Below are 26983 nucleotides of genomic sequence, written 5' to 3'. Positions count from 1 at the left end.
TATAGCTGAAGCTCCTACACTTAGTATACAAGGTCCCCTGGGATCTGGCCTCAGAATGCCTTTCTGCCAAGATTTATTATTCCATTTTCTGGTAATACTCAATTACTAATAATTCTCTTATTCGTAATTTGCACGTCACATTTGCATCTCAGTGCTTTGGCTCTTTACATGAAACTCCCTTTCCACCTTCATTGCCTAGAAAAGTTTTATTTGCCCAGGACTCTGCTTAGGCATGCTTCCCAGGCGGTGCAGTGGTAAAACCGCCTGCCAGCGCAGGAGACGAAGGTTCGATCTGTGTGTGGGGAAGATCCAAAGAGAAGGACATGGCAGCGGATTCCAGTATTCCTCCCTGGAGTCAGACATGACTGAGTCTGCACACACGCACTGCTTGGGCACCCCCTGCAGGAAGAAAGCTTTCACCAGACACGATCATTGTCCAAAATGTCCTTAGTTCATCTTCTCCTAGCACCCTATGAGCTTCCCAATTTTTTAATCACTTTCCATTTTACATTTAAATGATCTATTTAATTGCCCATTTTTCATATTAACAATCTAAGCTGGGAGAGGTGATCAGATCACCATTATTGCTATGTCTGTAGTGCCTAAGTCAACACTTGGCATAGAATGTTTTGTTTTATTTAAAGGAACTAGCCTGACTTTCTTCTGATTGGTTTTGTTCTGAGGCCCTGTTACCGAATCCTGTCTCTTATCTCAAAAGTTGAAGGTCCCCCTGCCCCGGAGTCAGCTGCAATGTTCCCAGAGCACAAATTATGCCACAATCCATTAACTGCAGAGTGGGCTGCCCTGAGTCAGAGGCTCCAAACACCAAGACCAGGGCGTGGAGCGAGAGCAGGAAAATGGAAGCCATGCCATCCAGATGCCTGTTTCTGTTATTTCTCTCCACATGCAAACTGTCCCCGGAAGTTGTTGCAGAAGTTCAGGAATCATCAGGTAAAAGAAAAGAGCACTTGAGTGACCAGGGGGTGAAACTGTTATTGGGAGAAGGGAAGGGAATATTGGTAGAACTCTGGGTATTTGTTCCCCAAACCTAGGAACTTTTCAGGAAATGCTAGATAAAGATCTGCCTTGCCTAGTAGAGAAGAGGAGAGTCTGACATCCTTCAGAAATAGGCTATTATGGACTTCCCTGGTGGTCCCATGACTTAAGTCTTCGTGCTCCCAATGCTGGGGGCCCCAGGTTCGATCCCTGGTCAGGGAACTAGATCCCACTACTGCAACTGAAGATTCTGCATGCCACAACTAAGATTTGGAGCAGCCAAATAAATAAATAAATATTATTTTAAAATGGGCTATTATGAGAGGAGTCCCCCTTCCACAAGTTAGTAAAGAAATAAAGCCTTGGAATGACAACTGCACTCCTAAATCTCTTTGGCCTTAGTATGAAGAGGAAAAATAGAGATGCCTTTGTGATTTAGAGTTGCTTTTTCTCCACTTGGTACCTGCAAACTCTCTGTCTCTCTCTCTCTCTTCCTCCCACCCCTACCCTCATCTCTGTCTAGATGGTCCTGGTGCCCAGGAACCCATGCGGCTCACAGATGTCCAAGCTGCCATGGAATTCATTGCTGCTGCTGAGGTGGCTGTCATAGGCTTCTTCCAGGTTTGTTCAGATATTGCCACCTGCCCTTCTCCCAGTTAAGTTCACTTCAGTCGCTCAGTCGTGTCTGACCCTCTGTGACTAGAAATATGCTACCTTAAGGGAGCCATGCTAGTCACTTGCTGGCCGGATGATACTGCATTAAAAGTCAAAGGGCAGAGTCTAATTTTAGCTTGCCAATCAAGATCTCACAATTTCTAGATGTTCCCAGTCTCTGAATCATATCTTTCTCATATTTGTTTTGAGAGTTCTGAGGCTGCTGTCTGGGTCCCCCCATCTGTATATGCTTTGAAGCTTCAGTCAGTATTTTAATTTCCAAGGCAGGGCCCAGAGTAAACCAGCTTGTATCAAGCTGGCAACACATTTGTGAATCGCTGCCTCCAGTCTAGAACCTTTTACCAAGTAAGGAGTCCCCCGCTCTTCTTTTGCTTCCCAGGTGGCTCCATGGTAAAGAATCCACCTGCCAATGAAGGAAACACAGGTTCAATCCCTGGGTTGGGAAGATCCCCTGGAGTAAGAAATGGCAACCCACCCCAGTATTCTTGCCTGGGAAATCCCATGGACAGAGGAGCCTGGTGAGTTACAGTACACCGGGTCGAAAAGAGTCTGACACAACTGTGCAACTGAGCATGCATACACACTTTTTTTGTTTGTTTGTTTGCTCTGAAATGTTGAATAAGGATGACATTTTGCATATTGAAGGCCTTAGCCAATCTTCCAGATCGGCTGCCTGGCTAAAAAAATCAACCATAAAGGAGAAGACATTATTCCAGCATTTTTCTTTTTCTCTGGAGGTAACATCTGGTGATTTCACAGCTAATTAATCCCCTACTCTCTCCTCTCAGACCTTGTCTGTTTCTATTCATTAATTCCAAATCACCATCATCTTGTCTTTTCTGTGTACACAGCTGGAAATAAAATCGATGAGATATAAGTAGGGGAGGAAGACGGGAGTGGGGTGGGGGAGTGGGGGCGAGGCCTGGGGGCAAATTTTTCAGTGATGAGAGAGAGATCTGACCTGTAGACAAAAACAGCAGCCTACACTCAGGCAGGAGTGCCAAGGAAGTAGAACTGGAGGAGGGTGCGATAACTCAAATGGCCACCAGGTGTCGCTGTTTGCTCCGAGAGCAATTCAATTCTAAGGAGCAGATTTTTTTTTAAAAGATGAAGCCTTGAAGAACAATTGTTCATAACCTAAAATGAACTCCACACGCTCTTTTGGATGAGCAAAGTGCCAACTCCCTCTACTTGACCCCAGCTGCAAGGCTAACCATGATCTTTTCTCTGAGCACATTTCCTTTTCGTGCCAGAGAAATGTCAAGGACAAACATGTTCATGGCTGTTTATTGCTCAGAGCTTCTGGGGAGGAGGGTCCCATGACTGCAGGGAAATAAGGCCAGCTTGCTGTAGAAGGTCTGGAATCATTATTCAGAACAGGCTTCCCTGCTCTGTCTTGCAGGCCTTGGTTCTAGAGTTGGAGCAACGCCTGAACAGTGTCTTCATGGCTTACACACAGTGGAGAGAGCACCCCAACGTCCTACACAGTCTTGTTAATAAAACTTCTAAGCTTCCACTTTAATTTCTCTTATTTTTATTTTCTCTTTTTTGGTTCTTTTGACAGCACCTATTTCTGATTTTTACGTTTCTTCTTTCCTCTACAAATTATTCCCCAAATATTTGCCTCCTTTGGTTTATCAATGACTGTGGAGGCCAACTCTTCAGGTCTTTGTGATTTTGAGCCCCCTCTCAGCTACTAACAAACTACAAGTTAGTCATTCAGTCATGTCTGACTCTTTGCGACCCCATGGATGGTAGCCCGCCAGGCTCCTGTGTCCATGGAATTCTCCAGGCAAGAAAACTAGAGTGGATAGCCATGCCCTTCTCCAGGGGAATCTTCCTGACCCTGGGTCTCCTGCATTACAGGCAGATTCTTTACCGGCTGAGCCACCAGTGAAGTTCTATGTAAAGTTCTACAAGTTCTATGGTAAAGCCAGATAGGTGTTCTAGACTTAGCCACTCTGCCATAGTTACCTATTAACCCACCCAGCCTGGAAAATTCAACCATGTCCCTGAGAAGCCAGCCTACATTTTTAGAGGTCAATGTTGTCTCACTGGACACTTTGATTAGATAAGTGTGAGCATATTTCTACTCCCTAGTCTCTTTCCTCCAGAAACAACCTGTGGGATTTTTTCTTTTTCTTTTCTTTTTTTTCCTTCTTGTCTTTAGGATTCAGAAGTACCGGCAGTGTCCCTAATCCACAGTGTGGTGCAAAATTTCCAAGACGTGTCTTTTGGGATCAGCACTGCCTCCGAGGTTCTGGCTTACTACAACATCACTGGGAACACCATTTCCCTCTTCCGTCTGGTAAGTCAGGTGGGCAGCTCCAGCCTTCTAGTTCTTCCTTGGGTTGTGAATACACAGACTTCTGAGACCAGAAAGGAGTCTAGATCTTGAATCACAACAGTGATGCCAGCTTCAGGGACCATGTGAGGAGGATGGCTCAACTCAAGCTTCCTAAACAGATGCTGTCGTGAAATGGGAAGAGGCCTGGACTGAGGGTCAGGACATAAGATTTTCAGCACCGCTTTGTCACTGAGCAGCCATGTGACTTGGGCAGGTCACAAAACACTTTCTTGGCTTCAATTCTTTCATCTATAAAACAAAAGGGGAGTCGGAGGGAGGCTCAGGAGGGAGGGGATATATGTATACATGTAGCTGATTCATGTTTTACAGCAGAAATTAACACAGCATTGTAAAGAATTATACTCTAATTAAAATAAATAAATTTTAAAAAGAAAAAATACCAAGAAAAAAACTACTGCATACAGCTCCATAATTTGGACATGGCATAGCTTAATTAGCCACTTTCCTATTTATAGATAATTCAGTGTGTGTATTAGTCCCTCAGTCATGTCTGACTCTTTGCAACCCCATGGACTCTCTAGGCAAGAATACTGAAGCGGGTTGCCATTCCCTTCTCCAGGGGATCTTCCCAATCTAGGGATTGAACTCAGGTCTCCTGGTTAGCTCTCCATAGATAATTAGATAATCTCAAATATTTTATATTACTGAAGTTCTATAATAAATGCTTTTATGGGGCTTCCCTGGTGGCTCAGACAGTAAAGAATCTGCCTGCAATGTGGGAGACCTGGATTTGATCCCTGGGTCAGATATTTTTATATTTCCATATATATATATGCTTTTTAATATCTTCATATCTTTGAGAGTTTGCTTACATTTATCAAACATATGTTAACAACTACTGGGTTCTCTATGCAAGGTAATGATCCTTAAAACACATTGAGTATATTCTCCCCTCTCATAGCTCTTAAAATATGGTAGAGATTGTAAACATAACATACAAGTATCTATAATACAAACAGCATTACCATGGGTAAAATATTGTGTGTGTGTGTGTGTGTGTGTTAGTTGCTCAGTCGTCTTCGATTATTTGAGATCCCATGGACCTCCAGGCCCCTATTTGAGCCCTCCAGGCTCCTCTGCCCATGGAATTCTTCAGGCAAGAATACTGGAGTGGGTAGCCATTTCTTTCTCCAGGTGAAACATTATAAGAGTTTAACTGGTCAAAGCAGGATAAGCACTAAATGACTTGGCCCAAAACATCAGCTTTGTAACCTATGATCCAAGTTCTGGCTGAATGGCCTTAAGAGTTATTCCATATTCTGGACCTTCTGTATTGCCTGCACACATTAATCCAGAAATGTGCAAAATATAACATGCTGTTTTCCTCCTTTGAGCCATCTCCCAAACCCCTACAGTTTCCCTGTCTCTTTTACAATGAAGAAAATCAACAGTGGGTTAAGATTTCAGTGACTATTGGAACACAGTTCCTTTGTTCCCTTCTTAAGGACGTTCTCAGTACTGACATCAACACAGTTTCTAATGTTAAGGCCATTATCAACAGTGTTAAGGGTAATATATTCTAATAAAAAGAATAAAAAATGGATTAAAAAAAAAAGCAGAGTAGGAATTCTGACCAAAATAAGTTATGAAGGAGGCAACTGAACTGGGATTTAAAGAACAGATAAAATTTGGACAACATAGAGGAGAATTCATGGACAAAATGGGGGAAAAAAGTTAAACTTGGAAAAGAGTGATCAAGCCAACTTGACTGGATCTCAGGGAACATGTTTTGGGCAGATGAATAAAAGAGCAATTTGATTGGAACCATATTGTCGAGAAATTTGAATACCAGCTTAATGAGTTTGCACTTAAGTTGACTGGCTCTGGGCAGCCCCTCAAGCCTTTAGATCAGGGGAATAGCATGAACAGAAATGTGTTTGCGCAAGATTATTTTGGCAGCAATGAGTCAGATGGATGATTAGGCATAAAGACAAGAATAAAGAGAACTTTTATTAGGCTGACTAGATAGATCGTGTACTAAGGATGTATAGCAAAGAGGTAGCAGCAGAAAGTGAAGAAAACAGCATCATATTCTCTCTTTCCTTGACCTGGGCACCTGCTTCTCTGGGTCCATCTCTTCTTTTAGCCTCCTTGAGTTCTTCTCTTTCTCTGTCCACACTACTGCAAGGATCAGGTATCAAATTATGGAAAGGAGGAGAGGTTGAAGGTCACAGTATCTAAGGAATAGTGAGGTTATAACAGAAGTAGGTATTTCTGATGTTTTCTTTGGTTGTTGAGTTTATGTTGTTGGTGGAATGTCAAAGTGAAGATGACCAGAGTCCACTGGAAATAAGAAACTGAGCAGACATTAAAGTTTCAAAATTTCTGGTCTGAATGTCCTTCCCTCTCCTCTTTATCTTCTCTCTCTCTTACATTCTTCACCCAAATCTCTTTAAAATGTATTTTGCATTGTCTTCAGCTTTCTTTAAGCTCTTAATACATTGTTATCTCATTTGCATATCACTCCATTAAAACTGCTTTCAACCAGGTCACCATGGCTTCCATATCTCCAAACCCAACCAACATTGTTCAGATCTTATTTTACTGACCATTTATGCCATATTTGACATTGTTAGCCACTCTTTTCTCTTTAATAGTCTCTCTTTCCTTGATCTAGGAACCTGCTTCTCTCGGTCCAACTCTTCTTTTAGTCTCCTTGAGTTCTTCTCTTTCTCTATCCATACTACTGCCTGACCCAATGCTCTTCCCAATCTAAGTTATAGAATCCATGGAGGCAGAGACTGTCTTATTCACTACTTCAACCACTGAGCATTTAACAGCATCTGTCAGGACTTCCTTGGTGGTCCGGTGGTTAATAATCTGCAATTCCACTGCAGGGGCATGGGTTTGGTCCCTGATCAGAGAACTAAGATTCTGCATGGGGTAATCTGTGGCCAAAAATAAACCAAAAAAAATTTAGGTAAGCATCTTTAAAAAAACGAAATAAAAAATAAAAGTGCCTGCCATGTAGCAGGTACTCATAAGTATTTATTGAATAAATGAATATGTGAATGAATCATTTCTTTTAATTTTTGGAAAAGGCTTTATTTATTTAGAAAAGTTTCAAATTCAGAGCAGAATTGAGAGTAAAATGCAAAGATTCCCCTTATATCTCCTGCCACACTCATCCATGGCCTCCCCCATCAGCAGCATCTCCACGAGAGTGGTAGATTTGTCACAGCCGATTAGGCTACATTAAAATGTCATAACCACCCAAACTCTATAGTTTACATCATAGCTCACTCTTGGTGTTCTACAATATATGATATACAATATATTGTATATACAATACAATGAGTAATGGCATAAATCTATTGTTATGGTATTCCAGGATTTTCACTGCCCTTAAATTCCTCTGTGTTCTGCCTGTGAATGAATCAATTAATGAATGAATGAGTAAGTCTTCAATAACGGGATCTTTTCTTATGTTTGACAGTTATGTGTTTGTTGAGGATTTGGCATGTTTTATCTCTAGCCTGGACCTCTCCATGATTCAGATGCTTGCTGGATATAACTATTTGAATATCCTCATAAATACTGCAGGCCTGGAGTTTGAGCAAGCTCCAGGAGTTGGTGATAGACAGGGAAGCCTGGTGTGCTGCAGTCCATGGGGTTGCAAAGAGTCAGAGATGACTGAGCAACTGAACTGAACTGAACTGACTGCAGTCTTCACTTAGTCAAAACTGAATTTGTCATCTTCCCTCGCTGTGTCACGTGCTTCCCACGAAAACACTATTTTACTGAATAGCTACGTTCATTCAGTCTCTGGTCTTTGCCGATCATACCTCCCACCCTGTATTTGGAGCCTGTGTTCTCCTTCACTCTTCTTTTTACTTTCTATTACATCAGTTTATTCAGGCACCATCAAAATATTTGTAGAGACACAAAAAATACAAGTGATACTTCTGAAGGAAGACAGTAATCAACAATAATGAGTTCATAAATGTAAGGGAAAGGGTTAGTGGCTCAATTATGTCCAACTCTTTGGGACCCTATGAACTGTAGCCCCCAGGCTCCTCTGTCGATGGAATTCTCCAGGCAAAAATACTGGAGTGAGTATCCATTCTCTTCTTCAGGGGATCTTCCTGACCCAGGGATTGAACCTAGGTCTCCTTCACTGCAGGCAGATTCTTTACTGTCTAAGCTATGAGGGAGGTCGCTTAACAGCAATGAAAACTCAGTGTTGCCGCTGGTGAGGCTCCGTGATAGAGGTCTGATTTAGCCAGTCCCACAGCCATGGCCATTACACGTTGTTTTATTATCCAGTTAATACTTCCATCTTTATTAAATAGATTGAAGTATTTTCTGTGTCTATAGCTGCCTGAATCTTTTGTTGCTCCTGCAGTATTATTATTGATTCAATTAATGTACTGATGGTGTAGGGCACAAAATTGACTTTTCCTCTGCTCTTTCTATTTTGTTCCTCGCTTAGACACTTGGCACCTTTGGCATAAATATTGTCAGTACCTTCTTAATAGGTTTCCCTTCACTATTTCTTATTCACTTTCTAGATTGGTATGACAATGATGGATTTAAAATAGACATTTGACCATGACACCTCCTTCTTAAAAAACTCTTCAATATTCCCCCATATTACAAGAACAAAATCAAGACATTTAAATGTGTAGTTTTTATGACCAGGCCACTACCTGCTTCTCCATTCCCTTTTCTAGCACATTCCCACCCTAGTCTCTACCATTTCAATACCCAACTATACACAGTATGAGGACATGATTTTATCATGTCACGTGGGCTAATTCTCTGCCTAGAATGCCAGCCCCGCTCAGGCCCTTTTCTCTTAGGCTCACCCAACCAACTCCTCCTCATATTCCAGTGAATCAGTTCCAGCAGCTTATCCTTCAGAAAGGCTCCCTGGAATCTCCAAATTGTCCTAACTACTCCTCTAAAGCTTCCCAGATCGCACAGTGGTAAAGAATATGCCTGCCAATGCAGGAGATGCAGGAGACTCAAGTTTGATCCCTGGGTCAGGAACCCCTGGAGTAGGAAGTGGCAACCCAGTCCAGTAGTCTTGCCTGGAAAATCCCATGGACAGAGGAGCCTGGCAGGCTACAATCCATAGGGTCTCAAAGAGTCGGACACGACTGAGCACGGACAGAGTTTCTGCTAAAATCCCATGAAACTGACCACTTTAGAGTGCATGTGATGTATTTCTGTGTCTGTTTCACCTTTACCCTACTAGACCATGAGCTTATGCAAGGCAGGAACCATGACTTATTCATCTTTGTGTCCCAAAGGTCTACAGTAGGTCTCTGGTACCTCGAAGACATTCAGAAAGTGTTTGAGGAATTTACTCATTCCCAAAACTCTGTCTGAAGATGCCTGAGTCCCTTCAGCAGTTCTTCCCCCACCTGGACAGAAGCTGCTGGTTTGCACTGTAAAATAGGATTAAATCAAATCCTTCTGTGAAGAGTTTTGGTGAGAAAGATATAAACTGTGTATAAAATAGACCAATAATAAGGTCTTAGTGTATTTCACAGGGAGCTATATTCAATATACTATAACAAACCATAATGGAAAAGAATATGAAAATATACATACATTATATATATAAAATATATAATTGAATCACTTTGCTGTATACCAGAGACTAACATAATATTGTAAGTTAACTATACTTCAGTTAAAAAAAAAAGATGCTTTTTTAAAGAAAGATATAGAAGGTTACACTAATGCATTTCCTGGTACCGTTGAACTATTTTTAGCAACCTGTCCATACAAAAAACTCCAATTAGCTACAGATCCACAAGTACTTCTTTCCCAGTTTGTTGTTTATAGTCTTATGAAAGCCTGATTTAAAAGTCCTAGTTCCACCAAGAGACACATTTGGGAAGAAAAACAAGTGCTTGTTGCTTCCAGTGTCTCTGCAGGTTTTACGACCTCTAACGAACGCTTTAACTTTGTTTACGATTTATTCTCTACAAAGCCCTGTTGATGACTTCCCAGAGCTGCTCACGCTTCTTTAGAATCTGCTGGTTGTTTCCCACCAGTGACAGACCTACTCCAAATGAACTCTTGGAACCTCTGTGGACAAGATTATTTATGTGCCATACCGAAAACAAGCACCCTGCTCCATTGGCAGGTCTGTGGTGACAACTCTTAGATAAACATTTTCTCCTCAGTTTCAGTTCAGTGGCTCAGTCGTGTCTGACTCTTTGCAACCCCATGAATCACAGCATGCCAGGACTCCCTGTCCATCACCAACTCCCAGAGTCCACCCAAACCCATGTCCATCGAGTCAGTGATACCATCCAACCAGCTCATCTTCTGTCGTCCCCTTCTCCTCCTGCCCTCAATCTTTCCCAGCATCAGGGTCTTTTCCAATGAGTCAACTCTTCGCATCAGGTGGCCAGAGTATTGGAGTTTCAGCGTCAGCATCAGTCCTTCCAATGAACACCCAGGACCGATCTCCTTTAGGATGGACTGGTTGGATCTCCTTGCAGTCCAAGGGACTCTCAACAGTCTTCTCCAACACCACAGTTCAAAAGCATCAATTCTTCTGCATTCAGCTTTCTTTATACTCCAACTCTCACATCCACACATGACCACTGGAAAAACCATAGCCTTGACTAGATGGACCTTTGTTGGCAAAATAATGTCTGTGCTTTTTATTATTCTGTCTAGGATGGTCATAACTTTCCTTCCCAGGAGTAAGCATCTTTTAATTTCATGGCTGCCATCACCATCTGCAGTGATTTTGGAGTCCTACACTTTCAAAAATTCAGTCCAAATTTTACTAGGATTATTATTCAAGTTTTGGGGATAATTTTTTTAAAAAAGAAAAAGAACATCAGCCAAAACTATCCTCTTTTTTTTAGTGTTTTCTTAAATTGAGGTATATTTAAAAGTTTGGCATTGAACAAACTGAGGCTTTTAATACACTCAAAAAATACCATACAATGTGACTGTGCCCTTCAGAAGAGGATCCCAATGTTTAGAAATGATAATCAGTTCCTGTGTCCTGTAGGGGTGGTCTGGGAGTGAACAGACATACTTACACAATGGACATGGGTTTCACGGATTCCTGCCCGTTGGTCTCTGTGGCTCTGTGTAGACCCATTAGGAGGCCCTTTTACGTCTGCAGTTAAGACTTCTCTTGACACTGGGAAATGTGAACCAATTGCAGATTTCTGATACTTTCTTTTATTTAAGATCTAGAATTTCATCTGTTTGTTTTAGTGCCTAGTTTATGATAGGCACTAGAATCTGATGAAATTATTATTATCATCCCTGTGTGCACTTAGTCACTCAGTCATGTCTGACTCTTTACGAGCCCATAGACTGAAGCCCACCAGGCTCTTCTATCCATGGGATTTTCCAGGCAAGAATACTGGAGTGAGTTGCCATGCCCTCACCCAGGGGATCTTCCTGACCCAGGGATCGAACCCAGGTCTCCATCACTGCAGGGGGATTCTTTACTGTCTGAGTCACCAGGGAAGCCCATTATCGACCCTGCATTATCAATAAAGAAACTAAAGTTCCATGAGCTTGATTCTGATGTCTAGACTTTCAGAACTATAGAGTCACAAACATCTAACTCATACCCAGCATTCTCCAGGCCAGAATACTGGAGTGGGTAGCCTTTCCCTTCTCCAGGAGATCTTCCCAACCCAGGGATCAAACTCAGGTCTCCTGCATTGCAGGCGGATTCTTTACCAGCTGAGCCACAAGGGAAGCCCAAGAATGCTGGAGTGGGTAGGCTACCCCTTCTCCAGCAGATCTTCTCAACCCAGGAATTGAACCGGGTTCTCCTGTGTTGCACGCGGATTCTTTACCAACTGAACTAAGAGGGAAGCCCATATCCAGTATGGCCGACTCCAAAGCTACATTTTCTACCTTATTATAGTGACTTTCTACAGTATTTAACTCTGAAAAAAGCCTGTTTTTACTCCTATATTCTACCTACTCTAATGCTCCTCATTAAATAAAGCCAAAGAAAACAAAAAATGTTTTTCCTAAACAATTTCTGTCTCCCCTAGCACTATTTAATCAAACCCCCATCTTATTTCTCAAGATTTAACCTAGACATGACATATTTTGGGTTTTCCCAGTTGGTGCAGTAGTGAGAAGGAAAAGGCAACCCGCTCCAGTATTCTTGCGTGGAGAATCTTGCCCAGAGACAGAAAAGCCTGGTGGGCTGCTATCTGTGGGATCACACAGAGTCGGACACAACTGAAGCAACTTAGCAGCAGCAGTAGTGAAGAATTCACCTGCCAGTGTGGGAGGTACAAGAGATGCGGGTTGGATCCCTGGGTCAGGAAGATCTGCTGGAGTAGGAAATGGCAACCTACTCCATTATTCTTGCCTGGGAAATTCCATGGACAAATAAGCCTGGTGTGCTAGAGTCCATGGGATCCCAAAGAGTCAGACATGACTGAATGACTGAGCACACACACAGACACACACACACACACACATGTATGACATATTTTGGCAAAGAAATTTCAGAATTAGCCCATACAGCAAATTTCCACTGTAAGAACATGTTTAGAAATAAGCTGAAATAATAAGTGGAAATATGAGTTGACAGTTATATGGGAGAGAAAAGAGTGCAGCATTTGCTATATTTATGGAATGCATCAGTCTGTAAAAATAGTTCAGGCCAACTATTTAAACGTGACTGAGAAAAAATTAAAATGTTGTGTATGACAACTTGTCTGTATGAGGACACAGCTTGTCTTAGCCCTAGTGTGAAGTCCCTCCCCACTCGCCGATCCAAGCACTAACCAGGGCCGACCCTGCTTAGCTTCTGAGATCAAGTGAAATCCAGGGCATTCAGGGTGGTATGGCCATAGACAGCCCCCTACTCTCAATAGGACACTTACTGTTACCCTAATCCTGTGTTGAATAAACCGTGAGCCTGTCCTAAAATGGAATCTCAGATATTATTTGAATGTGTACCTCATTTTGAGTATTCACCATCACTTCTATTTGAAGAAATAGAATTAGTCTAACTTTGACCCAACGGGATAGTAATAGAGTAGAGGCATCCCTTCACGCCTTTCACAATTATTCCTGGAAACCTGTTATAAGAAATGCACCTAGCCAAGCAGAGAATCAGAGCAGAGTACATAAAAATAAACTGATAAGGAAGGCAATAAATAAGATTTGCCAAATTTTAAAATATTTTTCTAAAGTATATATATATATATATAAATGTATTTATTTTTGGCTGCACGGGGCCTTCACTGCTGTGCACGGCTTTCTCTAGTTGTGGTGAGCAGGGACTACTCTCTAGTTGCGGTGTGTGGGCTTCTCATTATTGTGGGCTCGAGGGCACGTGGGCTCGGTGGTTTCAGCTCACAGGTCCTGGAGTCCAGGCTCAGTAGTTATGGTGCATGGGCTCTGTTGCTCTGCAGCATGTGGGATCTTCCTGGACCAGGATTAGAACCCATGTCTCCTGCATTGGCAGGCAGATTCCCAAGCTTTAGACCACCAGAGAAATCCTAAAGTATATATGTACCAAGTATATGGTAACCAATTAGCTTATAAAAACAAACCCCAGAAGCGAGAGGGCGTGTACTGAACAAATGATTTCTCCATGGTAGCCAAGATATTTAATATTGTAGCTGGTGCAAACTAAAACAACTTTAATGTTTTACAAAAAGCTGCGTTGTTAATTACAGGAATCTACCAGAATTAATTCAAAGGAGTATTGCCAAAATACTAACAAACAGAAAAGGAATGATGAAATCCATTGGTATGATACAGTGTCTGACTCATATAATAATCTACATCTGATACTCTTGGGGAACCTCAAAATTATATTGTAAGGTGACAACCCTTCTGGTTTACTGTTTCTGTTTTTCTTCTGGTGCCCCTTTTCTTGAGGAGAAAAATAATATGATTTTTCAAGGAAAATTCTTTCCAAAAACTGGAAAAATATATTAAAAAATATTTTCTCCCACTCTGGGATCCAGGGTCGGATTTTCTTTCCAGGGCATTATGCAAATAAATTCCCTTTACAGAAGGGAGGTTTCCTGTTTAAATATTTCCAGGAACCCTACACATGAGCGCTCCAGAGTTTGTTGGTGTAAGAAATAGAGAAATAATCAGGTATGCTTCATTTAAAGAGCCATGACCAACTGGAGAGGCTTCGGGAGGATGGCTTTTATGAAAGATCTTTGCTTCTTAGAGAATGTTATCACCACTTCACAAACTCTGCCTCCCATATACTGCATTCCTCAAGTCCAGAGCCACCTGGAGTAGCTGGCATTTCCTGTTCATCCTGTTCTGGGAAATGCGAGGGTTTGCCGGGAAAAGAGAGCAGCGAGGGAGGAGCTCCTGGCTCTGAGCACGGTTCTATCCACTGTGGTGTAGACACCAGGCTTCCAAGTTTCTAGAAAAATAACCAGAAAGTATTTAGACATGTTAAACATAAAAAGGACCCTGGTTGTGATTACAGTAGTGATTCTGATGGTTGTGCAATTAGCAAAACCTTAGGAAGGAAATGTACATTGCTAGGTCGCTTTAGTCGTGTCTGACTCTGCAACCCCATGGACTGTAGCCCGCCAGGCTCCTTTGTCCATGGAATTCTCCAGGCACGAATCCTGGAGTGGGTTGCCATTTCCTCCTCCATGGGATCTTCCCGACCTGGGGATTGAACTCGTATCTCCTGCCTCTCCTGCATTTGCAGCCAGATTCTTTACCACTAGCACAACCTGGGCATTATGCAGCTTTAAAAATCCTTTGTGCTCACTTTCTTTCTCCTGGAGGAGAGGGATGGGAGAAGGGTGGGCGAGGCCCCACGTAGGATGACATTTTCTCCTGCTTTCATAGTTCTCTCCCAGGCTTTCTCTCAAATAGTGTGAATTTTAAAACAATTAAATATGCAAAGGGAACTCACATTTTAAAATATCCTGTAGTTTCGATGATTTTTTTTTCAAGATTCTTTTTTTAAAGACAAATATTTTCTGTACTTTGGCATTTATGTATTTCATAAGTTAGAGTTGTGAAAAAAAAAAAAAACCACAATCATAAGGTGATTAAGTCGCCAGTTGAGTAAATGTCAGCACTTCTGGATCTCAGCACTTTGGTGTAGTCAAAGCATTTTAAACAAAACAAAACAAAAACGCACACTAGTTATAAACAAAAAGGTTGATGACTACACTGAAATTAACTTCTATTCATATTCAGTTACCATTAAAATAGTCCTCAGTGAGAAAAGATATATAATATAGAACCATAAAGGGCTCATATCCATAATATATAAAACATCTTCAAATCAACAAGGAAAGGATCAACTCAATAGAAAAATAGGCAAGTGACTTGAACAGAAACTTCAAAAAAGATGATATATAACTAGTTAATTGGGGAATTGGAAGTTAAACCACAATGAAATACTACCACATATTCATCAAAATGAATAAAATTAGAAAGGCAGATAATACCAAGTGCTGGCCAGGATGTGAAGCATTGGGATCTCTCAAACAGTACAGATGCAAGTATACATTACTATTCATTTTAGAAAATAGCTTTGCCTTATCTCCCAAATAAACATCAAAATGCACGTCAAAAATATACATATCCTATAATTAAAAATTTCAATCCTAAATACATGCTCAATAGATACAGAGGCATGAGTTCCAAGAGAAATGAACAAGAGAGTTCATTGCAGCATTATTTTAATAACCAGAAACTGGAAACAACCTCAATATCCATCAGTAGTAAAATAAGATTTTGCATATTTATACAATGGGATACTATTACAGCAAGGAAAATGAACATATTACAGCTATATGCAATAATATGGATAACTCTTAAAAACAAAATAATTGAGATACACAAAAAAAACATTGTCTGTTTCCACTTACATCATTTTTTTTGTGCATCCCCACTGCATGTGGGATCTTAGTTCCCCAGCCAAGAACCAAACCCACACCACCTGCATTAGAAGCATGGAATCTTAACCACTGGACCACCAGGGAAGTCCCTACATAATATTTTTAAAAAGAAACTCACCTGTAACAGTGAGGTGAATTTTTAAGCAGTAAAGCTATAAAGAATGAAAATCGTCATTGTAAAAGTCAGGATAATGGTGAACGTTGGCAGAAAAATAACGGATTATAAAATGGACATGAACTTGAGCAAACTCTGGGAGATCATGGAGGACAGGGAAGCCTGGCATGCTGCAGTCCATGGGGTCGCAAAGAGTCATACACAACTTAGCTACTAAACAACAATAGAAAGATCTCAGAGGGCTTCAGACATTCTGGCAATATTCTATGTCTTTCCCTGAGTGGTGGTTCCACAGTTGTTTACTCTGTGACAATTTTCTGAGCTTTATATTTTCCATTTGGTGCTTTTCTCTGCACACACACACAAATGTGTGTTTTATTTCACATTAGAAATGTATGTAAATAAAACATAAATCTGATCCTCTAAGTGGCTCCCCTTGCCCTCAGGTTAGAATTTAATTACTTATCTTGACCTCAAGGTTCTTTGGGAATTTGCCCTGCCTACCCCATTGCCCTGATGGCTCTGATCCTAAAGAATCTGCTGCAATGCAGAAGACCTGGGTTTGATCCCTGGGTCAGGAAGATCCCCTGGAGAAGGAAATGGCAACCCACTCCAGTATCCTTGCCTGGGAAATCACAAAGATAGAGGAGTCTGGCCAGCTGCAGTCACTTTCCACCCCACTGTACATGTCTCTCTCCTACTGCACTTAACATTCACTGCTATAGTCGAGCTAACCTAACTGCAGCTTCTAGAACGGAACGCCTATCATTTTTTTGCCTTTTGCAAACACTGTTTGTTATTTAAAACTCCCATCCCATCCTCATTCATCTGACCAAGTCTTAGCCGTTGATTAGGAGCTGTCTCTTCCTGGAAGCATTTCTCCTCTTCCTTAGGTGACATACGGGTCTGTGATGATACTTGTCACCTTCTGTGGGATGTTCCTGTTTACTTCTCTGTGCCCCACAGGACAGTGCATTCCTCGAGGGCCAGAAACATTTACCTTTCTGTCTTTGGAGCTTGAGTTAGTGCCTGACTTGAGGTTAATAGTTCAGAAACATTTATTGATGACAGAACAGTGACAATTTTATCCTTTCTGTGTGATCCAGGTAGATAACAAACAACTGGATTTAAAGGGTGAAGACTTTGAAAGCATGGATGCCACCAAGTTAAGCCGTTTCATTGAGAGCAACAACCTCCGCTTGGTTACAGAGTACAACGCTATAGTAAGTAGCCCCTGTCTCTAGACCCAGAAGTCCTTTTGTCAGGGAGGGTAATTGCCTTCATAGGAGAAATCTTGTCCTCCAAGCATTCTGATCTTTTAATGAATAATAACAGTTGTTATTGTTGTTTAGTCACTAAGTCATGTCAGACTCTTTTGGAACCCCATGGACTGTAGCCCACCAGGCACCTCTGTCCATGGGATTTCCCAAGCAAGAGTACTGGACTGGATTGCCGTTTCCTTTACCAGGGGATCTTTCCAACCCAGGGATCGAACCCAGGTCTCCTGCATTGCAGGTGGAGTCTTTACCAGCTGAGCCACAAGGGAAGCCCAAGAATACTGAAATGGGTAGCCTATCCCTTCTCCAGTGGATCTTCCCAACCCAGGAATCAAACCAGGGTCTCCTGCACTGCAGGTGGATTCTTTACCAACGGAGCTACCAGGGCAGCCCATAATAACAGTAACCACCATTAAATCAACTCAAAATTGTTTATATTGCCATCCCTACTACAACCCTTAAGATTGATAAACTTGTTCCTACCCAACAAAGAAAGAAATAGAAAAGTGAGATGACATGTTACATGACTAGTAAGAGAGTCAGAATGCAAAGTTGAGGTGACTAATCAAAAACTTCTGAGTTTGGTTGCAAGAGAGTTCAGTGAAGCAACTCTGATGTGACCAGCATTCTAGACCATGCTTCTCAAACAAGATGGCAAGCTTGCCACAATTGCAAAAATGCTGAAGGTCAATTTTTTTTCCTAAAGCATTAGAGACCAATATTTTTATAAAATACAAATGAGCTGTTTAAAAACACTGATCACATATTTGGATGTTGCAGCAATGTAAAATTTCTAAAAAGTTTTTACACACCTATTCCCATTTTCTGTGTCTACCTCCTTGCAGACTCATGACCAGCAGTTCTGTCGGGTACAATTGGCACTTGCCTAGACCCTCCTGGAGTCTCAGGTTTCTTTCTGGGTGTATTCCTTGGTTGTTGCATTCTGTCTACAACCTGGGTGAAGGTGTTGGTCCACCTGTCCGGATAATCTTCTGGCCTTCTAACACCTACAGCTTATAGAATTACCTTATATGTCCTACCTTTTACCTTCCCGAACTTACATCATTAGGTGATGGAGTGTTGATTTCCAGTGATCTACCTCAGCTCCAAAATGCTGCATATTCTCTCATAACAGTACTTTATATGCACGTCATGCTTTTCAGAACTAACAAAACCCTTTTATGTCACTTTTTCATATAATACTCACATATTTTTTTGAGGTAGAAGAGAGATTATTATGTCCATTTTATAGAGGAGGACTCTCAAGTTCCAAGCAACATTCAATATTACACAGTAAGTAGAAAAGACATCACTGAAGGCAGAAAATTTGATGATGCATGAAGTCATATTGTCTATTTCCATTTTATAGGAGAGGAAATGGGAGTTCAGAAAAGTGAAGTAACTTCCTCAAGCCCTACAACTTGTCATTTGAAGTTCAGTGACAGCCCTGTCCACTTGACCCAGCATTTTTCACGACTGATCTGTCTGACTGAGTCCTGTGGTTTTTCCATTCCCCCACATAGCCTACAACAGAAAACATTTCTTTTCCTGTTGACTAAATTCCTGTCCGCCTCTCACACCATGTTTGTCTCCATAGAATGGTGATCCCATTTCCACTTCTGCTAAGATTTCAAACACATGCATCCCAGGGTCACTGGTAGCAATAATTTAAAAGGCATTGAAAAGTGCCTAGACCATTATCATTCTGGTCATTGTCTATAAGGCTACCAGGAGTGCACTGGGGACCAGAAAAGATGATCTTCCAGTGCCTGGTTTATGACCCAGGGTCCTGGAATTCCCCAGGTGAATGAGGGCAGAGGCAAAGACTAGCCTTCCTAAGTTCTGATGATTGGGCCGTCTCTCATCTTATAGAACAATGACACATTTTGTTAAGTTCTACATTACAGGTGACACCAACTCATATCAAGAAGAAATTAGGAAAGAATTTCTCCAGAGAACCAAGTTTTATCATGACTTTTTCATTTCCCAAAAGTAGCGTTTTTCTCTTTTTGAGACCTGCACACACTACTATGGTTATTTTTCATCTGTTTCTGGTGCAGAGGTTTGCACCAGTAGCAAATGGACAGAAATTCCCAGTCCCGTAGTTGACCTCCTGTGCACTGTTAATGCATACATTCAACATTTGGCTTCAAGATGAAAATCGGACTGTGTCTATTAGGATTAAACTCATCATTTCTGCAATGTTCAATCTCTTCCTCTATCCTTCCACTATATCATTTGACTCTTTAGCTTTGGTTTCTTGACTCTTCCCAAGATTTATCCTCTATCTCTGTTCTAGGAGGGTAGATTGCATGCTATAAATTTAAGTAACAAAACAAGAGACAATTATTTAAATTTTAGAAATAAAATTTCTCCTCCACTAGACCATTTTATAAATTTAAATAATTGTCTCTTGTTTTGTTACTTAAATTTATAGCATGCAATCTACCTTCCTAGAACAGAGACAGAGGATAAATCTTGGGAAGAGTCCCCTGTTTTAAACTCCAGGGAGAAAGTTTCTGGAAAGAACTTATTGGATCCTCCTTGACTACACGTCGGCCAGTAGAGCTGAAAATTCTCTACAGGGTAGTATGTAGCTTCTGCTGCTACTGCTAAGTCACCTCAGTCATGTCCGACTCTGTGTGACCCCATAGATGGAAGCCCATCAGGCTCCCCTGTCGCTGGGATTCGCAAGGCAAAAACACTGGAGTGTGTTGCCATTTCCTTCTCCAATGCATGAAAGTGAAAAGTGAAAGTGAAGTCGCTCAGTCATGTCCAACTCTTAGCAACCCCATGGACTGCAGCCTACCAGGCTCCTCCTTCCATGGGATTATTTAGTGATTCCCATTCCCATCATTCTGGGACTTTGTTCATTAACCTACAGCTCTCTCTGTGCACATGCTAGTTTTACAGCAATACTCTCTGTATTTAGAAGGGAGAGGTAAGAAGAAATGGGATTTTGTTTAAAATAGAGACAGTTGTAGCGCTTTTTCTGAAAAGGGAAATGAAGGGGGCTAGAGTCATAGTTTTACAGTCTCCCTTCTCTCCTCCCTCTGCCTCACAGCTGTCTCGACCATCCACAGCCTCAGGGGAAATCACCATCTCTAATCAGCAAAGAAGGACCAAACTTCCCATCTCCTGAAGCAGTTATCTTATGGCTGACCTGAAATGAACTAACTCAACCGTGCTTAGGGCTGAGTTGATTTTGTTGAGGTTTTGCCATCAGCTGAATAGGAGTCTCATGGATAGTCTCATGTATAGAGTCTCATGTATAGAGTCTGTACTCTTTAAGTACAGACTCTTAAGTCACTCTGCCTGCTGAGAATTCCAGCTCATCACTTATGTGACTTTAGGAGATCTTGCACCTTAATGTCTTTATTTATAAAACTGGGACTTTGAGGATTAAATTAGTTATTATACATAAAGACCTGAAAACACTACCCAGCACATCATCAGCACTCAAAAGTGTACACTACTAAGAAGGATTCAAAATTCCATTTTAAGTGTATCTGGCTCCTCTTGGTTTTTTATTTGTTTTGCTTTGTTTTTTGCTGTGCTGTGTGGCCAGCAGGATCTTTGTTCCCTAATCAGGGAATGAACCCACACTTCCAACAGTGAAAGCTTGGAGTCCTAACCACCGGACCACCAGGGAATTCCCAAAATCTGAGTACCCTTGCCACATTTCAAAAGGAGTTGAAAAAAGTGACTAAAATATTCCATGGTATATTTGTTGTCTAATGATGCATAACAGTTTACTCCAAAATGTAACAACTTAGAACAGAAAAATAATTGATTATCTGATACAGTTTCTGTGGGTCAAGTTTGGGAGTGGCTAGGGATGGGGGCCTCTGATCCCAGGGGCTCATGTGAGGTTGCAGCATTGGTCAGGGAGGCAATCATCTGAAGGTTTGATGGGGGCTGGAAGATTTCTTCCCAGATGATTCAGTCACCTGATTGGCAAGTCAGTGGTGGTTGTTAGCAGGAGAACTTAGTTCCTTCATAGGAACTACGTGAATCTCTTCCCAGGGCTGGTTGAGCGGACAATATAAGAGAGTAAGTGATACAGGAGAGAACAAAGCAGATGCTACTATGTCTTCTATGACCTAACCCTTGGAGGTCACACTCCATCACTACTGCAGTATCCCTTTGGTTACTCAGCTCCACCCTGTTCAGTGTGGGGATGAGGGGTCTACTAAATTACATGAAAACTAGGAGAGTGAAACTGATCCAAAGCCATCTTGTAGGAATTGCCATTGGTATGATGGGTGGACAGCTATCATTTATGGTCCAGTGTGCCTAGTCACTGAGTTAACACTAATATTTTTTCCCCTCCTTTTCTCTTTCATTCTGCTTTAATACATTTCAATTTGCCAGACTGCAATTGGCCTATTCAATAGTATGATTCCGATTCATCTTCTACTGATTATGAACAAGGCCTCCTCGGAGTTTGAAGAAAACTTGCACAGATTTCAGGAGGCAGCTAAGCTCTTCCAGGGGAGGGTAAGTCTGGACGGGGAGATTCTCTTTTGAATACTCAGCTGTAGGACACCAGAAAAAGAGAGATGGGGCTAGGGAAGTGAGAGAAATGTGGAAAATAATTATGGTTAAGAGATAACGAAGTGAGAACTGGAATATAATAAATCCCATTACTCTGCCTTAAAACGTAAGATGTATTTTAAACTGTTAAAGATGTATTTAATCATATCTTCCATTAGCAGTAAGTCTATTTCTTTTTTATTCATTGATGGTTGGACAAAAAATAGAGATCCAAAGAGACTGAACATAAAAATCACCTGTTAGTCATGATAGCTTCATATATCTATGCTGTGTCAAGTAGCTTCAGTTATGTCCGACTCCTGGTGACTCTATGGCCTGGTAGCCTGCCAGGCTCCTCGTCCATGGGATTTTCCAGCCAAGAATCCTGGAGTGGGTTGCCATGCCCTCTTCCAGGGGATCTTCCTGACCCAGGGATCAAACCCATGTCTCCTGAATTGCTGGAAGATTCTTTACCACTGAGCCACCAGGGAAGCCCCATGATTTATCTACTCCTCACTATAAACTCTGAAGTTTTAGATCTCAGGGCTTATTTCTCACATAAAACACATATCTTGTACCTATTACCCACTGGATAGGCAATAAATATTTTTCTTTCCCTTCCCCACTTTGTGCAGTTCTGCTTATGTCACTGAAATAGTAAAACTTCAACTACTTCAAGTCTACTGCATTGAACTAGAGACCCCAGTGATGAGGGCTGTTTGGTAAAAAAAAAAAATCTTTCTGGTGGTTGTTTCCCTAACACTGGAAGTTTTCAGTGTTACTAAATATAGATAACTCTCTAACTAGACTGTTATCAAGGAGATTTCCTCATTGGGCAAAAGGTTTGATTTAATAATATAAAATAGTTAACAATTATTTACCATCTGAGCCACCAGGGAAGCCCTATCAAGCACTTACTATCAGTTCAGTTCAGTTGCTCAGTGGTGTCTGACTCTTTGCGACCCCATGAATTGCAGCACACGAGGCTTCCCTGTCCATTACCAACTCCCAGCACTCAGACTCATGTCCATCGAGTTGGTGATGCCATCCAGCCATTTCATCCTCTGTCGTCCCCTTCTCCTCTTGCCCCCAATCCATCCCATCATCTTACTATATATGCTAAAAACTGTATTAGAAATATTATCTATTCTCTCATTCAGTCTCCCCCCAACAAAATCCAATGAGAACACTGAATCTCAGAGAGGCCAAGTAATGCACCCAAAGTCAGACAGCTAGAAAGTACTAGAGGCAACATTTAAAAAGAATTCCCCATGTTTAGCCATTTAGATCATACTTTCTCCCTTAGCTAATCATTAAACTGTCTTCCAATGCTTTGTTCTTAAAATTAAATTAAATAGACCTAAAGCAATGCAAAGTAAAAGAAGAAATTCATTTTAATTCAATGAAGATTTAAATTGTGTGGCACAGACCCTGAATTCAATCAGTGTAAACTGCAACAATCACCAAGTGTCTCTTTCTTCCAAGGACCTCAGACAGATCTTTCTCTTTCAAATTTCCCCAACTGCAGATTCTTTTTATTCTAGTGGACAGTGGAGTGAAGCAAAATGAAAAGGCGATATCATTTTTCAAACTAAAGATGGCTGAACTGCCTGCTTTAGCAATTTACCAGACTCTGGATGATAAGTGGGATACATTGCCTATAACAGAAGTCTTAGTAGAGCAAGTGCAAAATTTTTGTGATGGATTCCTGAAAGGGAAGGGATTGGTAAGTATGAAACTGCAGGTAAAGCAAGTTGAGGTTTTTTTCCCCTCTCAGTTCAGTTCAGTTCTGTTGCTCAGTCATGTCCGACTCTGTGAAACTCCATGGACTGCAGAATGCCAGGCTTCCCTGTCCATCACCAACTCCCAGAGCTTGCTCAAACTCATGTCCATCGAATCAGATCCATTTTACCTCTCAGTCCCTTTAATTTTCTGTTGAATAAAAATTCTTTGACCTCCACTGGAATTGATTAAAAGTAAAGGAGTGGGAAGATATAGTGGTCAGGGTCGAGACTCTTTTTAGGATGTAATCATGGGAGTGAGTGAATGTCGCTCAGTCATGTCAGACTCTTTGTGACCCTATGCACTACAGTCCATGGGATTCTCCAGGCCACAATATTGGAGTGGGTAGCCTATCCCTTCTCCAGGGGATCTTCCAAACCCAAGGATCGAACCCACATCTCCCGCATTGCAGGTGGATTCTCTACCAGCTAAGCTACAAGGGAAGCCCAAGAATACTGGAGTAGGTAGCCTATCGCTTCTCCCGGGGATCTTCCTGACCCAGGAATTGAACCGGGGTCTCCTGCACTGCAGGTGGATTCTTTACCAACTGAGCTATCAGGGAAGCCCATAGTCATGGGAAGCAAACCAAAATAGAACTCCAAAAGCACTTTGGGGGAGGTCTTGCATATTCAAAGGAGCTGAATTTTGGATTTTACCATTCTGTGTACAATATCGATGGGAAACGAGTCAAATTCATATGAGGAGTTCATGAGATAACAGTGGAAGATGGATTTAGGGTTTTCAAGAGGGATTAAATAGCTCAATTTGTTAGTCTCAGAGTTCAAAAACAAGATTGGGCTCCAGAGCTGAATATCCATGTCATGATGTTTTTCAGAGACAAAATCATGAAGCAAAAGAGAAGACGTCAAAGGTGGAACTCTGATTGCTTCCCTGTTTCTTCTGCATACAATCAAGTAACTACTTTATGCTGAATAAAAAGGAGTCAATAAAAAGACTCAAATCTCAGAGACATTAAATAACAGACTCACCAAGCTTCACACACACACACACACACACACAAAACTCCAGTTTGTTCCTTAAAATCTCAATTACTCTACTTGCCCTTTCTTTAAAATTTTCTATATTCTCTACTACCCATCTGATTTTTCTCTTCTACATTCATACTGAGGGGACCCATACACTGGATGGAGTTTTAAGAGAAACACTGTGCTCTTGCTGTAAAGTGGAGGGCAGGGGAAGTTGGGGAATGGGGAGCATTCTTAGAGGGACACTGTTCTGATGGGTCATTTAATATTGAATTCATACTGCACGAGACTTACATACAACCTCTTGTAGAGCTGCCTAAGGGTTGAAACCCTACTCTTCATAAGCCCTTGTCCCTCTCTGACTCAGAGCCAAGGACACAAACATGGTTTTAAACACCTGTCTGGAATTGTCTTCATGCCAGAAGTCTAACGGTATTTCCAAGTCTCTGAACTCGGCAGAAACAGACCGTGTACAACTCTATGCTTGTTTCGCGTTCCTAACTCCCCATGTGAATCAACAACCACATGATAAATTAAAAGCCCTATCTTATAGGAAAAGGCTGGCATCTCTTTGCAGACCTAACCTCTTGTAAATACCCCCTGCCCAGCTCAGCAGAGTGGACCTCCCTCTTCAGTGCCTACTGTTCAGAGTCAGGCCATGAGCCACCTCTGTGTCATTGTTCCCTGTGGGTGGGATGGGAGCTGGTGGAGATCATCCTGCATGACCACTGGGATAAACATGGTAGTGGAGCTGGGGATTGAACTAGGTAAGAAGTTGGGGAAGGGGGGAAGAGAAGTGGGGTGCTTGGGCGCTGGGGGCAAGCTGGGGCTGACCGAGTGTGGGTTATTGCAGATGAGGGGTGTGATCCAGCCCATGTGGGACAGAGGGAGAGTTTGGCTGAGTGTCTCTGGCCCACAGGCTGTTACTGTCAACACACAAATGCTGCATTGTTCCCAGGAGGCCTTTGGCTCTGAAGGAAAGTGCCTAAGTGCTGAAGAGCTGAAAAACCACAGTGTATACCTAAGGGCTGGTCCAAGTGGGGAACAGACACTGAAAGACTTAGTTGTTCCTTTCTGGGGGGAAAACTCCATGGCCTGTGAGCTGGGAGTTGGCTGCTGGCTGGGAGTCCATGAAAGCAGCGGTGGAGGGCACGCCCCTCGGCAACATGAGACCAGCGGATTCCAAGGAGGCAGACCCATCCATCCACAGGGCTGCTGAAAACCACCCAAACAGTCTCCTGCTTGAGGCTGAAAAATATTCCTGGGATAGGCACATCCCAGAAGCTGCCCTTTGATCCTGCGAACCAGAACTTTTGATATTTACCATCAGGAAATTCTTCCTGATATCCTGCTGAGGTCCACTAACCACACAAGCTCGTTTCTTCTAACTTATACTGCATGGAAATTCCTAATGGCTGCCAATCACCATCTCTAAACAGTACTTTTAACTCCTTGCTGATTGCTCTTAAACCTTCCTAACCTGTCTTCTTTCCTCCATATTCGTCGTAATCCAAATTAAAAAAATTTCCAAGTCATTTGATTTTCTTTATTATTTCCTCTTTTCCTCTTATGTCAACATTCCCTCTCTTTTGCTTAAAAGAATGGGATTCCAAACCCTTGTTGGTATTTGGAGAATCCCAGAGACAGAGGAGCCTGGTGGGCTGCCGTCTATGGGGTCACACAGAGTCGGACACGACGGTCGTGACTTAGCAGCAGCAGCAGCAACACATAAATAGGAGATCCAACCAGTCCATTCTAAAGGAAATCAGTCCTGGGTGTTCTTTGGAAGGAATGATGCTAAAGCTGAAACTCCAGCACTTCGGCCACCTCATGCGAAGAGTTGACTCATTGGAAAAGACTCTGATGCTGGGAGGGATTGGGGGCAGGAAGAGAAGGGGACGACAGAGGATGAGGTGGCTGGATGGCATCACCGACATGAATTTGAGTGAACTCTGTGAGTTGGTGATGGACAGGAAGGCCAGGTGTGCTGCAATTCATGGAGTCGCAAAGAGTCGGACATGACTGAGCGACTGAGCTGAGCTGAACTGAACTGAACACATAAATTCCCATGAGCTATATTCTGTTCAATATTGGGTTCATTTTTCAATTATTTTACTTGAAGTCTTCCTGCCAATAACTATGGTCAGCATTGACTACACAGATCTTAACATCTTTACAGGGTATTTTTCTGTTGATGACCTTCAACAGCAATTTCATTATACTTTGTACTTTGTATGTTTCTTTTTATCTTATAGTGTTTAATTATTCCTTTTAGGTTTATGTTTCTCCAAAACTGAAAGATATTCTTGTCTGTCTCCTTCACGGCCAATCTTGTTCTTTGTATGGGAAAGTGTTAGTTGCTCAGTTGTGTCTGACTCTTTGCAACC

At 41.8% G+C, this 26983-nt stretch overlaps 1 protein-coding gene and 1 long non-coding RNA gene across 2 annotated transcripts; both read left to right on the top strand.

The window, feature by feature from the left end:
• Positions 1–729: 729 nt before the first annotated feature.
• On the top strand, positions 730–25154 carry ERP27 (endoplasmic reticulum protein 27). Its single transcript, XM_027541417.1, has 7 exons — positions 730–951; positions 1520–1617; positions 3842–3979; positions 17122–17238; positions 21667–21792; positions 23357–23554; positions 24446–25154. The coding sequence occupies exons 1-7, from the start codon at positions 771–773 to the stop codon at positions 24491–24493; spliced, it is 906 nt and encodes a 301-aa protein (XP_027397218.1). The 5' UTR covers positions 730–770; the 3' UTR covers positions 24494–25154.
• LOC113892524 lies at positions 2149–3193 on the top strand. The gene is made up of 2 exons (XR_003511074.1): positions 2149–2189; positions 3074–3193. It is a non-coding gene; the product is annotated as an uncharacterized LOC113892524 (long non-coding RNA).
• Positions 25155–26983: the final 1829 nt, after the last annotated feature.

The sequence above is a fragment of the Bos indicus x Bos taurus genome, chromosome 5 (genome assembly GCF_003369695.1).
Source record: "Bos indicus x Bos taurus breed Angus x Brahman F1 hybrid chromosome 5, Bos_hybrid_MaternalHap_v2.0, whole genome shotgun sequence".
NCBI classification, from domain to species: domain Eukaryota; kingdom Metazoa; phylum Chordata; class Mammalia; order Artiodactyla; family Bovidae; genus Bos; species Bos indicus x Bos taurus.
Note: the sequence above shows the minus strand (reverse complement) of the source record. Positions and strands in the feature narration are given on the sequence as shown.